At 35.2% G+C, this 14787-nt stretch overlaps 1 protein-coding gene across 3 annotated transcripts in view; it reads right to left on the bottom strand.

The window, feature by feature from the left end:
- The window catches only part of mdga2a (MAM domain containing glycosylphosphatidylinositol anchor 2a), a 177704-nt gene that overhangs the window by 25054 nt on the left and 137863 nt on the right, over nucleotides 1-14787 (bottom strand). For all 3 annotated transcript variants that reach the window (XM_077239772.1, XM_077239771.1, XM_077239770.1), the window contains exon 10: nucleotides 10579-10727. In XM_077239772.1, the coding sequence (XP_077095887.1) occupies nucleotides 10579-10727 (149 nt within the window). The remainder of the gene's footprint in view (nucleotides 1-10578; nucleotides 10728-14787) is intronic.

Genomic DNA, 14787 nt, shown 5'->3' with positions numbered 1-14787 from the left:
TTGATACTTCTCTTCTGGCTGGTAATTTATTTTGTGAGGATCCACATCGCGACAGGGTTCATTGCAACACTACTCTGAGACTCGTGGCAAAGCTGCCAACAGCAGAAGGAAAACGCGAACTTTCACAATCAGCAGAGGCTTGACGCCAAAGGCTTTCTCTGGGGTCACTCATGAGACAAGCATTATTATATTTTTATAATGTAATTTTCATCTGCTTCTCATTTCCATAGCTTAAGAATTCCAAATGCAGTTTCCCTCTTGGTTTCTCAGTGAACAATCTTTGCTCTAAACCGTTCCCCTTTTCGGTAAATCTTGGGTTTGTTGCAGTTTGGGAATGAATTTTGATTACTAATCAAACCAAGCACAGTTATGACACTCGCATTTGAGCACACAACACACTTTAAGGCATTTTTGGCTATTCTGCATTACATACAAACCTGACATTTCCCTTCCTCTGAACATGACCTTTATTCAAATACCATCATCAGAGAGATGCATACACAGGCCTCTTCTTTTGGTCAGAGAAACATCCTCAAAACGCGAGATAAATTAAATAATAATAATAATAATAATACACACACACATCAGTGTTAACCATTCAAGAGGAACTGCCCCAGTAATCCAGTGGTGTACATAGGGAAAAACTAACTCTACTTAGAATATCAGCATTGAAATTCATACTGTAGTCAGACTAAATGAAAATATACATGATCTTCTACAGCACTGCTACTTCAGCACTCACCATTCGCTTTTCTTATGAATAAAAGAAAAAAGGTCAAATAATCTCTCTAGAGGTACTGGACCTTGCTGGTTACACAAGACAATGTGTGCTCGCTAAATAACAACTGTCTTTGCGATTCAAGTATAACACAGAGTAAAAGCATCCCCATTCACCTACTCTCACCGAAAGTACTTTTGCCTCATTTTGTTCCAGCTTTTTTGTTCTGCATTGTAATATATGTTGCCGGTCGGAGGTAAAATGGCTTGTTGCTATGGCAACTGGGCTCACTTCTCATTCATGACATCGTTCAGCAAATCTTGTTGTATAAAGACGAGCAGAGAAGGAGTTGGGTATGAAGGGAGGATGGGGTGAGTTGATATGAAAAGAACAAGACATTCTGCCCTTATGCAAATTCTAACCTAAACACCTTTTTGTGCATTGAGATACATCAACTCCACATGGGAGAAAGGAAATTATATTTTGTGTAAATAAGAACCTCATTAGTATTTGATCGAAGATATCTAAGAAAAAAGAGCTGATTTGCAATTCAAAACAAGGCAATTTAAGCACATTATGATGATTTCTTTTTTCAACGCATACTTGGGGGCAACCTAAGGAAAGTTAATAAAAGAACTCTTTGCAAGTGTTAATATACTAAGTTTATCAAATTAAAATATTTGAATAGCCAGCTTAATTATGAACAAGATCAAAGGTGAAGATGCGCTAATCTCAATACAGAAGTTTTTGTTAATTGAACCAAAACTTTCCTCACATGCAGGTTCATCTGGATGTTCCAAAGGTGAAGCAGTGCAGATCTATGAACAACTCAAAACCTCCTTAATGCATATTTAAGTTCTTCCACCCTGCAGCACTAAAACCTCTGCTTATAGCTACAGTATGCATAAGTTACGTGTACGGCAAATGCTAAACATAGAAACGTCATTTATTCTATGTATCCATTGGGAAGCATGCTATGGCACACTAAAGCTTTGTCTACTCTATTGTGAGTTATGAGCAGCAGGATCACTAAACATGACTAAGCCGTCTACAAATGCGATCGAGCGATGCAAACTGACCCATCATTGATGCCATATGCATTTAATGTCAGTTTGTGTCCGCTGCATTTCTAATGGAGTTTAGAACCATGATAGAAAAAAATCCCCTTTTGATATTTGCTTCAGTTTCCTTCTTTTTTAACATTAGAGACTAAAAAAAATGGACATTTACTTGAGCCCCAACTCAAAAAAAGTGTGAAATATTAGAATCTAGAATAACAATATGCACATACACGCTTACCTGTGCATGCAAAATATGAATCGCTTTCATTAGTGTAACCACTCCAGCGTGCCCCCGGTAATAAGACTTCACACAAGACTTATTTTGTCATAATACATACTAATGGCAACGAGCTTCACTTGTAAATAAGGTTTTATGCTAGCATTAGCCCACAAGTAGGCCCAAGGACATTGTACCTTTAGATGCTTCATCTGGTGTGAAGTAAATTGCATATTTCTAGAGAACGGCCATGTGTCGATGTCAGGCAAGTCTTTAAATTTAGCCCACAGGCCAGTTTGTTGACTGCAGAGTGTTGTTTGCTACCAACACAAATCCTCTGCTGCAGTGGAGATTAATATATTCTTGTTGTGGTACTGTAAACGTGGAACTGTATCCTAGCACACTGTCCTTCTGCACAAACAATTCATAGACTGAAAAGGTGGCCTATATTCATTTACGTCACAGATTGAAAGAGAAACACATCAGCAATTGTGTGCTTCTCAGTGTGAAACAGTGTGCATGAAGAGTGCAGAAGAGTGTCCTTGAATCTTACTGTGGGTGGAAGCCTTAATATTGTATTAGCATGCAAGGGGTGTACTGTATGTGTGTGTTTGTGTATCAGTGGTGTTCTCTCTAAGGAGGCCAAATATAAGGAATATAACCAAAATATAACAAATATTACTAAATATGTGTCTGAATAATGTATAAAACGCTAATTTTTTTGACCTAAAACTTTAGTCAAAAGTTTTAGGTCAGTAAGATTTTTAAAAATGTTTTGGTTCTATCTGTTTTGGTTCTAAATGTTTCAACTATCTGTCAGCTTAATATCTGCTAACACTTTATTTTGATGGTCCACCAACATAAATTCTGACTATAAGTAACTTTGCAAGTACTTTGTACAAAACCTTGTCATTTTATTCAAATAACCCTAACCGTAAACTGTGCAGGGTTAGGGTTATTTGAATAAAATGCTAAACCTAACCTAATAAGAGTAAGTTGACATGTAGCTGCAAATTAATGAGAGTTAGTTGATATGTAGTTGCAAAGTTACATATAGTTAGAAGAATGTCTAAAATGGGATATCAAAATAAAGTAAATTAATGCTCACCAAGGCCGCATATTTGATTATGAAAATACTGTACAGTAAAAACAGTCATAATGTGAAATATTATTACAATTTAAACCAACTAATGACTAAAATTACAGATTTTAAAATGTAATTTATTCCTGTGATGATTTACTGTCACTTTTGATCAATTTAATGCATCCTTGCTGAAAAAAATTTACTTATCCCAAAACATTTTCATAACTCAAACTTTTACAAAGTAGTGTATGTAAATTCTATAAAATAGCGTGTTCATATAAGCATAAAAATAGTATAGTATTTATTGCTTGCTGGTAGTGCAACCTACTGTAAAAAGTGTTCCATTAACCTTTAACAAGGAAAACATGAAAACACTGGATGGCACATGAAAAAAAAATAAAATAAAAAATAAAATGAAGAAAAGAGACCTCCTGAAATTAAAGCCTCCTTATCAAGACAAGCGCATGCTGACTATACAGTATGTGTATGAGAACAGTTGAGACATACGTTAAGTTATCAGAGGGTGAATTACGAGAGTGAACAGTATGTGATTTCAAACCAGAAGGGAAAGAGAAAGTCATGAGGGGGAAGAGATCTGATAAGTGCGCCCTGCTGAGTTCACTACTGAGAAAGCACTATGTGAGTGTAGAAGGGATGAAAGGCAGAGGGCGGCCCCGAGTCTGAGATTCCATATAATTCCAGAGATTCCAGATAAAATGCTTTTCAGTTTTGTCAGCAAAATCCATCAGGCACTAGTTCACCGGATGAATTTATAAAAGTATGCACATAAAGCAGTCAATTCCCCACTAAATATAGATATTTTAAAGCATCACAGAGTGTTTACACTTGTTGTGAAGTTATTTTGTAAGACAGGGATTCCCAAACTTTGTTGTCAGACAAAGCCCTTTCACCTAACATATTTACTTGAAGTAACCCCTGAGTTTTTAAGTTATCATTGCAATAATTTAGCAAAAGATTAGACATGTTAACTTTTTCATTAACTCACATCTCCCTGTAGTTCCCTCACAAATTCCAGTTTGGGAAACCCTGCTTTAAGTAGTTGGTTGTCTCTGCACATTAAAATGGGAATAGGAGTACTTTAACATTTAAATAAAAACCAGCACACTTGACCTTTAAATTTGTATTTTGTACATAGTTTACTTAAAAACTAAGGCATAAAAAAACTAACAGAGGCATATTCACCATTTTAAAGTTAGAGTGAGCAAGTAACGTGGAACAAAATCCCATAAGCAGCCCGAGGTAAAAGGCTTCATCTCAGCACTACATGGAAAATATTATCAATAGAGATTTTGACAATGCTGTTGAAACATTGCAGAAATATGATGACACACTTACAGAATGAATGCAATTCAAACACTCTACAAGAAGTTATTGGGGCAAAACGGAAGGCCGAGGGTCAATTCCCATCCCAAAGGTTCTTCGTGGCTTCATTTGGCATCAATTTGATAATTATGATATTTATTTACTTTTGATAAGCAAACAGTTATAGTTTTAAATGAGGAAACTCTGTGAAACCTTGAATATGAAATGGAATATTTCCTGAACTGGATTTCAGCGCTGCAGGAACAAATAAACAATAACAGAGGCTTTGGAAATGAGAAACAATATGAGTATTTTCCACACCAAACATCTTGTGTACCTCACACTTTTAGGAGCCAAATTTGGTTTATGTCTTTGGAATTTGAAGGAATTAGATTTCTATAATGTGGATTTGGAAGCTTTATGTGCAAATGCCTTTACCACGCCTGGAGAACTAAATGTTGGACTGCAGCAGTAAAATAGGCTTCCATTTCTCCTCTAGCCTGGGAACTAAAGATAGTGTTAAAAACAATGTCATTAAAGACACTTAATTCCCATTAAAGTAAACTCTAAAATCCCTTTAATTAAAGATGAATCGTTATACAACGTTTCTACAAAGTGCTATATAACTTCCTCTAAACATAAAGCTGAGTCAAATTGCAGCACTACAGAGGTGGAACCTATATGTCATCTAAGTTAGGATGACTTTTACAACAGAGTGTTAAGTGCCATAAGCACTGATTTTTTTTTAAAGAGGGCTCGTTAAACTTGAAGTATGTAGGCTGTATAGTGAAAAATGAGATTATAGAACATTAGGGCTGTTCATAACTATGGCTGCATGCTGCCCTTTACTGCTACTGTGAGACCAGTGCTCTAGTGGCTTTAATAATCCTTGAAGACCACGTTTAAGATGGGAAGCTTGTCGCATATTAGAACAAGAGTTTCTATTCAGGATATGCAAAATCTCCATAGGGTTGTATGTCCACCCCATCTACATTGCAACAAAAAATGAATTAGTTTTAGTAAAGGAACTACAGAAACCCATAACCTTGTTTACACATGTACTACTGTACTAATATCAGGTTCAATTAGGATTGCACCGATATTAAAATTATGGCTGATACAGATAAGCCAGTAATTATTTTCATTGCCAAGAATGTATAGCATTATTATTTCAGCTAAATACCCAATACTTCACGAACCGTCTGGTTTGCTTGACATCAACCTGCAGGACTAAAATAAAGAGTGTTCCATAAAACAGAGACATGAGATTATAGAACTTTACAAGTGACCACAGCAGATGTATTTTACTACCCTTTGTGATCGAATCACCCAGAATGGATCTTTAAGGTTTAAACCCAAAGTGCAACTTCATGAAACATGCTCAGAAGTTGGAAAATGACACATCATTATTTGCAGATTCAGATTTGCAGATCTTCATGATTAAAAAGAGCCCAAACTCACCATAGATCTAGAGATATTCCTCATGTAGTTTTAACACACATAAAACCTCACAGACAAACATTTTCGGCATTTTCGCTCGTAACTTCACGAAACATGCATAGATCGTGCAAAATGGCCCATCATTACAGAAGATTCTCATGATTAAAAAGAGTCAAAACTCACCATAATCTCTTAAATCTAGATCTATAATCTCATGTGTTTTAGATCTGAAGAAATTCCTCATGGAGTTATAACAATAATACGACATAAACCGGAAACACTTGTTTGAAGAGGTTTTGATTACTTGACTAAACAAAAAAACTACCTTGGTTCCAAATGCTGTAACTTTTGATTACTTTATGCTATCACCACAAAAAAATTGGTTCCAGATACAGCTCACATGTAGGGAACTTCACCAAAATAGAATTGTCCTCCTATTGTACCTTATTTCCTTCCTGAGTTATTGCATGCCAAATTAGAAAGATATGTAAAATTTCCCTTAAGAACACTTTTTTTTGTCTTTTCTCTGCAGTTTCTCAGCACGAGAATGTCCAAATGTAATACATTTTTATAATAAATGTAATGAATTTTTTTTCTAAAAATGTTCTCTAAAAGTTTTTTTTTAATCAAACGATACCTACCTTTTGACTCTCATTGCAATAGTTTTGGAGTTATGAGTCTTTACTTTTATGTATGTCACTCAGAAAAAACTACTTTAAAAAATGCCTTCAGGGCTTGAAGGGTTAAACAGAACCACTGATTTGATTCTTATTGAATCTCTTTCATAGGGTATACATGTTTCTCCACTATGATTTTAAACAGAATGAAAGGAAATACCAAGCAATCAGTCTGAAAACCTGTTATAGACCAGGCGTTGCATTAAAAAACATATATTTAAGAAACCTTACACTATTCATCTTTTTTTTTTTTACTAGAAATTACATAAAAAGAGATATTCAAAATCATCATATTTATTGCTCTGTGCATGTTCACAGCCTTAAAGAGTGTTAATAGCCTACATGAAGGCTATAAAAAGCAACGGTAAGCAATCTCATTCCTAAGGGATCTATAAACACGCCAGTCCCCCGCAGTGAAATTGCCCGTCCCAGGGTTAGGCACTGAAGCGCTGCCTAATATGCTTGGCTGGCAGTGTCTCCGTTAGCTAGTGCGCACTCCAAACCCTCTCGTTTAGGATTGTCAGGCTAAGACTTCCCATGCCCGTTGCGTCCTGGAAATGTCACTAGCCAAAGCAGGCGAAGTGCCCACAGAGCGTTGCGAGGCACTCACGTCGACAGGTGACCAGGCGAGACAACATGATGGATGAGCACGTAAGGGAAAAGCGGCTCTTGTTAAACAGAACAAATAAACTGCAGAACAACCGTTGTTGAACAAAAAAGCATGAGCAGAGGCCTTGTAGAGGGAGAATATAAGAAATTAACGGAGAGGCCAGACTCCTCCATCATGATCAGAACAGATGAGTCAATCACCGCCCACTGCAGGCACAAAACACAGCTTCACACCCACACGTGCACACAGACACACACACTAAAGTACTGAACGGATGCCCCCGCAATCACTTCACACAGCTAACCTCTGTTCGCTGGGGTCCCATCCTTGATTTCTCCTGTAAAGCTTATCTTATTACAGCAGCTTCATCCCACCGGACACAGCTGTTAATTAGTTTTCTGCCCCTTCTCTTGTTTTTGACTCTTTTTTCTCTTTTTGCAGTGCCAGGTGTGCTTTCAGTTGGGAAGTCATCAAGGATAGTACAAGGTGTCCTCTCTATAGTGCAAATGACACGCATGCTGTTATTTCTCTTTTAGAGTTAATGAAATAAATGCTTTCTGCTGATAAAGATAAATATGAAATGTGACAGATGCTGGGAAATAAAGCTCATCTGAATTCAAATGGATAGAGTCTTTTCATTTCAAGCCTGTGATGTGCATCTTTTGAAAAAGTTTTTGCGACATGCTTTAAATGATTTATTAGAAAATCTAGTGCAAACAGCTACATTATATGGGCCATTATGGGAGGCATGGATTTGATTATTTTCTGATTCTTCAGTCCATCCACTAGATCATTACACTCCAGAGGACACATGCAGATGGGGTGGCATGCTGCTTTTACAACCACTTTAAACACCATTTTGCAGATTATTTTATAATTATACATGTAGCCATTATGACCTCATATAAGTTGAGAGAATTATACTTGTAAAAAGTAATTTTTCACATTGTAGGACCCTTTAAAAAATAGCTAGAAAGACAAAAATGATTTAATAAAATTTTAAGAAATAGTGACCAGTTACAGGAAAACTATACCATTCAAAAGTTAGGGGTCAGTAACTATTATTTTTTTTTGACAAAGTAATATTTAGCAAGGATGCATTAGATTAATCAAACGTGACAGAAAATTCACTTACATGTCTTTAACATTAAAAGAAAAAAAAAATTAAAAAGGTTTATTTCTATTTCTCAATTTCTCAATTTTCTTTCTATTTATCAAATAATCTTACAGACTCTACAAAAGAATTAAGCAGCACACAAAAGAAATGCTTCTGAATGATGCTGAAAATTCAGCTTTGCCATCACTGTAATAAATTACATTTTCAAATAGAAAACAGTTATTTTAATATATATAAAATATTTCACAATATTACTGTATTTACTGTATTTTTTATCAAATGCAGTCTTGGTAAGCATATGAGACTTCTTACAAAAAGATGAAAAAAATCTTACTAATCCCAAACTTTTGAAATTGTTCTACATTTAAATAAATACAATTTTAGAGAGTATAGTTCAACCAAAAAACAAAACAAAAAAACAAACAAACCGTATTTTCTTTCTCATGCAATACAAAATATGGCAGTTCTAAAGATCCAGAAAGGATAAAACACACCAAACAGCCCCAAAATAGCCATAACCATAACCATAACCATAACTGTATGACTTCAAAAGACTTGGAATATAGTGTATGAGTTGTATGGACTATATTGATTGTGTTTTATTGTCTTTTTGGAAGCTAGTTTTTGGCCAGTATGAACTGTCCTTGTACAAGAGCCGCATAACAATTCTTCAAACATTCCTAGAACAAAAAAAAAAAAAAACAAGTAAAACCAAACAAACAAAGGTATACTGGTATACAATATGATGAGTAAATGATTACCAAACGTTCATTTTTGGTTCACTATTCCTTTAACCCATGATATATATCTTTCATCAACCAATATTGCTTGTGTGCAAACACAAAATTCATCTCAAGCTCAACAATCCCTTGAGCATAAAAGTAGAGTGCTAGGACTAGTAAACATTACTAATAATGCAATCCCAAAACACAAGCAATGCAGAGACCTTGATGGAAACTGCAAAAAGCCTGAAAGAATGAGAGGGAGAGAGAAACAAAATGAAACGCAAGGAAAGGATACGGGCGAAAACAACAACAATATGGCATGGCAAGACGTGTTACATGTACTTTGCATTGACTTTGAGCACAAGTAGGCAGCCACTAGCAAAGGCGAATCTGACAAGGAATAAATCACCCCACATGATGTCATTATAAATGGCCATGAACGCTGCCATTCCAGCTGAGCAGAGGAAGTGTGAAGGAGAGGGTGACAGAACAGTGTGATGATGACTCGTAATTGACAACCGCACTGCTCTGCGTGACCACACGCGCCGAGGCAGAACAGTACAGCACTAAAGCTCTTCGACAAATATTAGCCCTACTCAATAAACAGAACGCATCTGTTTCACTGATGTGAACTACGTCAACAGTAACCATAAACGTCTCCCATGAATCTTAATAATGTTCCTTGACTTATCCTATATATGTAGGATGTTGACAACTAAACTTGGTCTAATTCAGTTTTAGCACTGCCTTCATAAGCAATCGTGCACACCATTCTGTACACAGGCCAATTGCACCATTAGCATGGATGCTACATACAGTAAAGACAATAGAGTCTATAAACTATTATATATTGGTCTTTTTGTCCTATCTAATAAAGTATTCAAGAAATAGAACTAAATATAAATATAATGAGTCCGATAAAATGAGCATGATTTTAATTTATTTATAAATTACTTTAATCATCATTAACTCATTTAACTTTTAACGTAATTAAAACAGTTTCACTACTTATTAGTACTTGTAGTATTGAAAAAAAATCTGAAAAATAAAATTCCTGTGGTGTGACCAACATGCAGAAAAAAAAGAAATTATATCATCAAGAGGACCCCTGCAGATCTTAAATTAGCTGACTTCGTTTAAATTATCAGATATGTTTATATATATATATATATATATATATGTATATATTATATATATATATATATATTATATATATATATATATATACACAAGCTTTGTACCATTAAACATTTTTTTTTGAAAATAATAATTCAAATTTGTACACTCAGTAAGAAAAATACATTATAAATATGTAATTTTATGAATATAGAAGAATTACTTTTTACATGATGGTTACACCACATGACAATTTTAGTCTTTTAAAAAAAATTAAATGGCATACCAAATTAAATCAACAAAGAGTACATTTCTAAGTACTTGTTACATGTTTTAAATTTAAAAAAAGAAAAAAGATTTTTCTTCTTTTTTCATTGTGGACATGTATTCACCCTTACACATTTTCCACATATCTGTCATAAATCTGGTATGAATTCCAAAACATACCAATGATAAAATAATCTTTAAGTAAGTGTTCAGACACACTTACCTGCTTGATACCAAGTCGATAAGCCATGATACGGTCGACCGCATTGGGATTCATTTGAGTCCACTGAAGTTTGAAGCCGTAGACACGAGGTTTGTTCTGCCACAGAGCGCTGTAGGTGTCATAGTAGAACTCGGGTGCAAAGGCTTTACCTGAAAATACACATTGGCTTATTACTGTAAATTCACAGCCACATTTCAAGGCCAAAACAAAGACTGAACAATCATTTGCTTTGTCCTAATAGAAAATTCATATATAAACTTTTAATCCTGAAGAAAAAATTTAGACAGATGTGAAGATTTCCATGGATTGTGTTGGCTATAAGTTGCATATACAAAAGTGTCAGATTCCACATTCCGTCTGCCATGAAGCCGGATACATTATCACAAAAATTCTCGATTTAGGATGTGTCAGATGAATCATTTGTACAAAAAGTAAACCACAGGGATTTGTTTTATAAGGTCTGTCTTAAAGAAGTAATGTTTTTACACTAGTAATGCTTTTTTTCTAAGCCATGTTTATAAAAGCTACTTAAATGCCCTAATTGAACTAAGGCTGTCTGTGAAACCTGGCTAGTCTTGCTGTTTAGACCGGCAGGTCAAATGTCTGGCGCACTGAAGTGATGCTAGAGGATAGTGTGAATGCATTTATAAACCATTGCTGGTGGAAAATGAGTAAAATAAGAGGAACGTTCTCCATCAGAGGTTCAAAGAAGACAGACACAAAGCAAAGTTATTAGGAGAGCTCATCTCTCTATCTGCTGAAAGCTGACAAGCTATGAAAAAATATATGAAAACGCGAAAAAAAAACTGTTTTGCATCAAGGACTGTCTGTTTCTTGCCAAACTAAAAAACACTTGCAGAATCAAAGTAAAAAAGAATAAATATATTATTTGGAGACAACAAATGCTTTCAGCTAATGAAATGAAAAGAAACTCTAAGTTATGTCTAAAATAGCTGATTTTACAGTACATTGCTGTGACAGCACAATTAGATAAACAAAACAAACAAAAACATTATTGTGGTTATGTGGTAGAAAGGTCTTGTGAATGAATCCTGGAACATTATATTACAATAATTGGCTTTCATGTTCTCATTTTACTAAAACCAAAATAAATAACTAAATTAAAATAGTTTTAGAAAGCAGAATAAAACAGTAAAAATATGTTCCACAGTTTCTTCTTTTTGTCAGACAGGTCACTCGATCCAGAAGTTCACCTTTCTGCAGATAAATTTTGAATGTCCAAGTCGGTAGAAATATCTTGGAGGGTTACACTGAGAAGAGCGAGAATGAAAAATTTGCTGATGTCTGCAGGTCAGGAATCAGGGCTGTCACTAGCACTTATTTTATCCCCAGCTTATTAAGAGGGAAAAATCTAGAGCCAATGCTAATAGGTCCATCGAGTTTACTCTGCTTAAGGCTTAGGGATAAATTTGACTCCTCTGTGAATCAATGCTTGAGTGAAGGTGGAGTGAAAAAGCAGGAGCATCATACACACATGGCTCTTAAATAAGCCTAAGATGGAGAAAGATATGTAGTACTGCATGCATCAGCTGTCACTTAGCAGAGAGGCAAAAGAAACACAGAGGCTCCTGCAGCCAAGGTTTCTAAGAGTGCGTCCACTGTGCTCTACAATGGAAATGTACACATGCTTTGAAGTGCAAACCTTTGATCCATTAGTTTCGGGATTGGATCAATACCACAATTCTGAATTAACCTTGTCTCAAGGTACATCATTATTTAAATGGATACTAAACCGATATCTTATGCAACTAATAAACAGCCACGGACAGCAGAAGAAATTAAATTTGTCTAAAAACAAATTTGATAATTTGACATCAATAACTCAGTAATTAAATCTGTGCTTAATCACATTTTTTGGGGGGGGGGGGGGGGGGGGGGGTGGATTATTCACATTCACTTGGATTACACATGTAACATTTTTTTCATTCTTCTTAAAGCTAACACTAACAACAATCACTAAGCCTTGATATATGTGTGTAAATAGACATTTTTTTTTTCAAAGACCTTCGAAGCAAGAGACCTCTGGGGTGTGAATAGTTGTGTAATTGAAGTTGGTTCAAGTTGTTCGTCAAGCACATATCAGCACTGTCACAACAAAGAACCTGTGCTCATACTATTGCAAACCACAGCACATAAGTACTTTATATTTGACTCCACAGCAGTGTGCAGCCATCAACCAGTGGGGAGTACTTACTAACCCATCAACCACAGGCACCCTGAAGCAAACCACCTCAGATTTTTGAGCCAACTGAACTATGAATGCAGCTTCCAAAAAAGAAGAAGCAGAGGGAAAAAAATATATTTTTTTAATCTTTGACAAATAATATCACACAATTTACATATCATTTGTGTTAAACTAACAAGTTCAGTTGCATTTTAGGGTGGAATAAAGAAAGTATTAAAGAAATTATGTATTATGGCTCTTTAACACCAAAAGTGAAATGAATCATCTGCAAATCATGTATTTTATTCACACATAAAGAGCGAAACAAATACGCATCACCCAATGGATATTCACCCAGTGGGATTAAATCCATAAAGTGTATTCAATTTATTAAATTAAATTTATATTTGTTTTATTATATATTATTTTAACATAGTTCATTCATTTCTGCATTAACACATATTTTGTCTTATCTTAAAAAGGAACTGTATGCGTTAACTACTATGAAAATGTTAAATTAATCAGAAATTTATACAATTATTTGAATCTCTTTACAGCCCTTGTTTTTATTTAATAAACAATGGACTACTGTTCAAAAGGTTTTTTTCTTGAAAGAAATTAATACTTTTATTCAGTAAGGATGCATTTAATTGATCAAAAGTGACAAGAAAGAAACAAGAAAGAAATAAGTTACAAAAGATTTCTATTTAAAATAATGGAGTAGTAGTGGGAATTTCGGATCACTGACTTGGATCTTTGAATTTTGTTCATCAAAATGAACAAATCTTTTCTCGAGTCATTTCGATCATTTCAGCAGAATGTATTTAAAATATTACATGTTAATAGCCAAATTCCCCAAACCCATCAAATGTTGATCGCATTTAGAATAAGAAAAACATTTCAATGCAAGGAAAAGGACAAATTATGAGAAACAGAAACGATTAATTCATTTATCTGGGTCTGTCTGTTAGTTTACCTCAGTTTAGTTCACTGATCTGAGTCTTTCGATGAGCTTTGCAGTAGTTTACGTCACCGCTTGATTTGAGCCGTTCGTACATCCCGTGACATCCTCATATACTGAGTTATGCAGTCTGTAGTACCGGATGGTGAACGTGATTTTACCAAGTACCACATGTTCCTGGATCAACATCTTTGTTGATCATGGAACAACTTTCAGATCAACCAATCAGATTTGAGGGACAAGTTTACAGTTTATGTCTAGTTTAGGCTTAGAACCATGCAAGGTAAGGTGCTTCAACATCAGTTTTATCCACCTATCATTTCCCTCTGATTTTAGGGAAAACTTATGGGTAGGGTTAGGTTTAGGGGTAGTGATAGGGTAAGGACTAAATTTTGGGACAGGAATGTTGTTCCAGGATCAACAAAATATGTTGATCGACTTGATCGGGTTAGAGTCGTTCGTTCATCACGTGACGGCCACATAAGCTGAGCTATGCAATTGGTACCGGATGCAGACTTGATTAGTTCATCTCTTACTCATCTCTTCGGGTTCGAGTCGTTTGGTTTTGTGTCACGTAACTGCATGTTGTTATTAGGCTATATATATATAGGTATCTTCATCAAAGTGATTTTTCCTAATATAGATACAGTTTAAACTTTAAAGCATTACCAACTCTTTAGTAGCCTACCACATTCATATGGAAAAGAACCATCATGCAGTAATTCTAAAAATTATAAATTGAAAGAAATAAAAAAACTATAATTTGAGACCAAAAAACGCTGTAACTTAAAAAAACAAAAACGTGCTTGTTTATGAGAAAGTTTGGGAATTATTAACTCATTTATGTGTCCAGCGCTGACATCACGTCACGTAACAAAACAACAAAAGACTCGAATCAGACCCAAAGACTCGAAGACTCGAGAGGTGAACTAATCATTTCTCTTTCCGGTACTGACAGCATAGCCTCTATGGGACTGACAGGAAGAACGAAAGACTCGGACCCGAACCCGAAGACTCGAGAGAAGAACTAATTATGTCTGTTTCCAGTACAGAACCTATGGGA

Source organism: Siphateles boraxobius, unplaced genomic scaffold (assembly GCF_051911475.1).
Source record: "Siphateles boraxobius isolate OS27281-9 unplaced genomic scaffold, OSU_SipBor_1 22, whole genome shotgun sequence".
NCBI classification, from domain to species: domain Eukaryota; kingdom Metazoa; phylum Chordata; class Actinopteri; order Cypriniformes; family Leuciscidae; genus Siphateles; species Siphateles boraxobius.
This window is presented reverse-complemented; position numbering and strand designations above follow the sequence as displayed.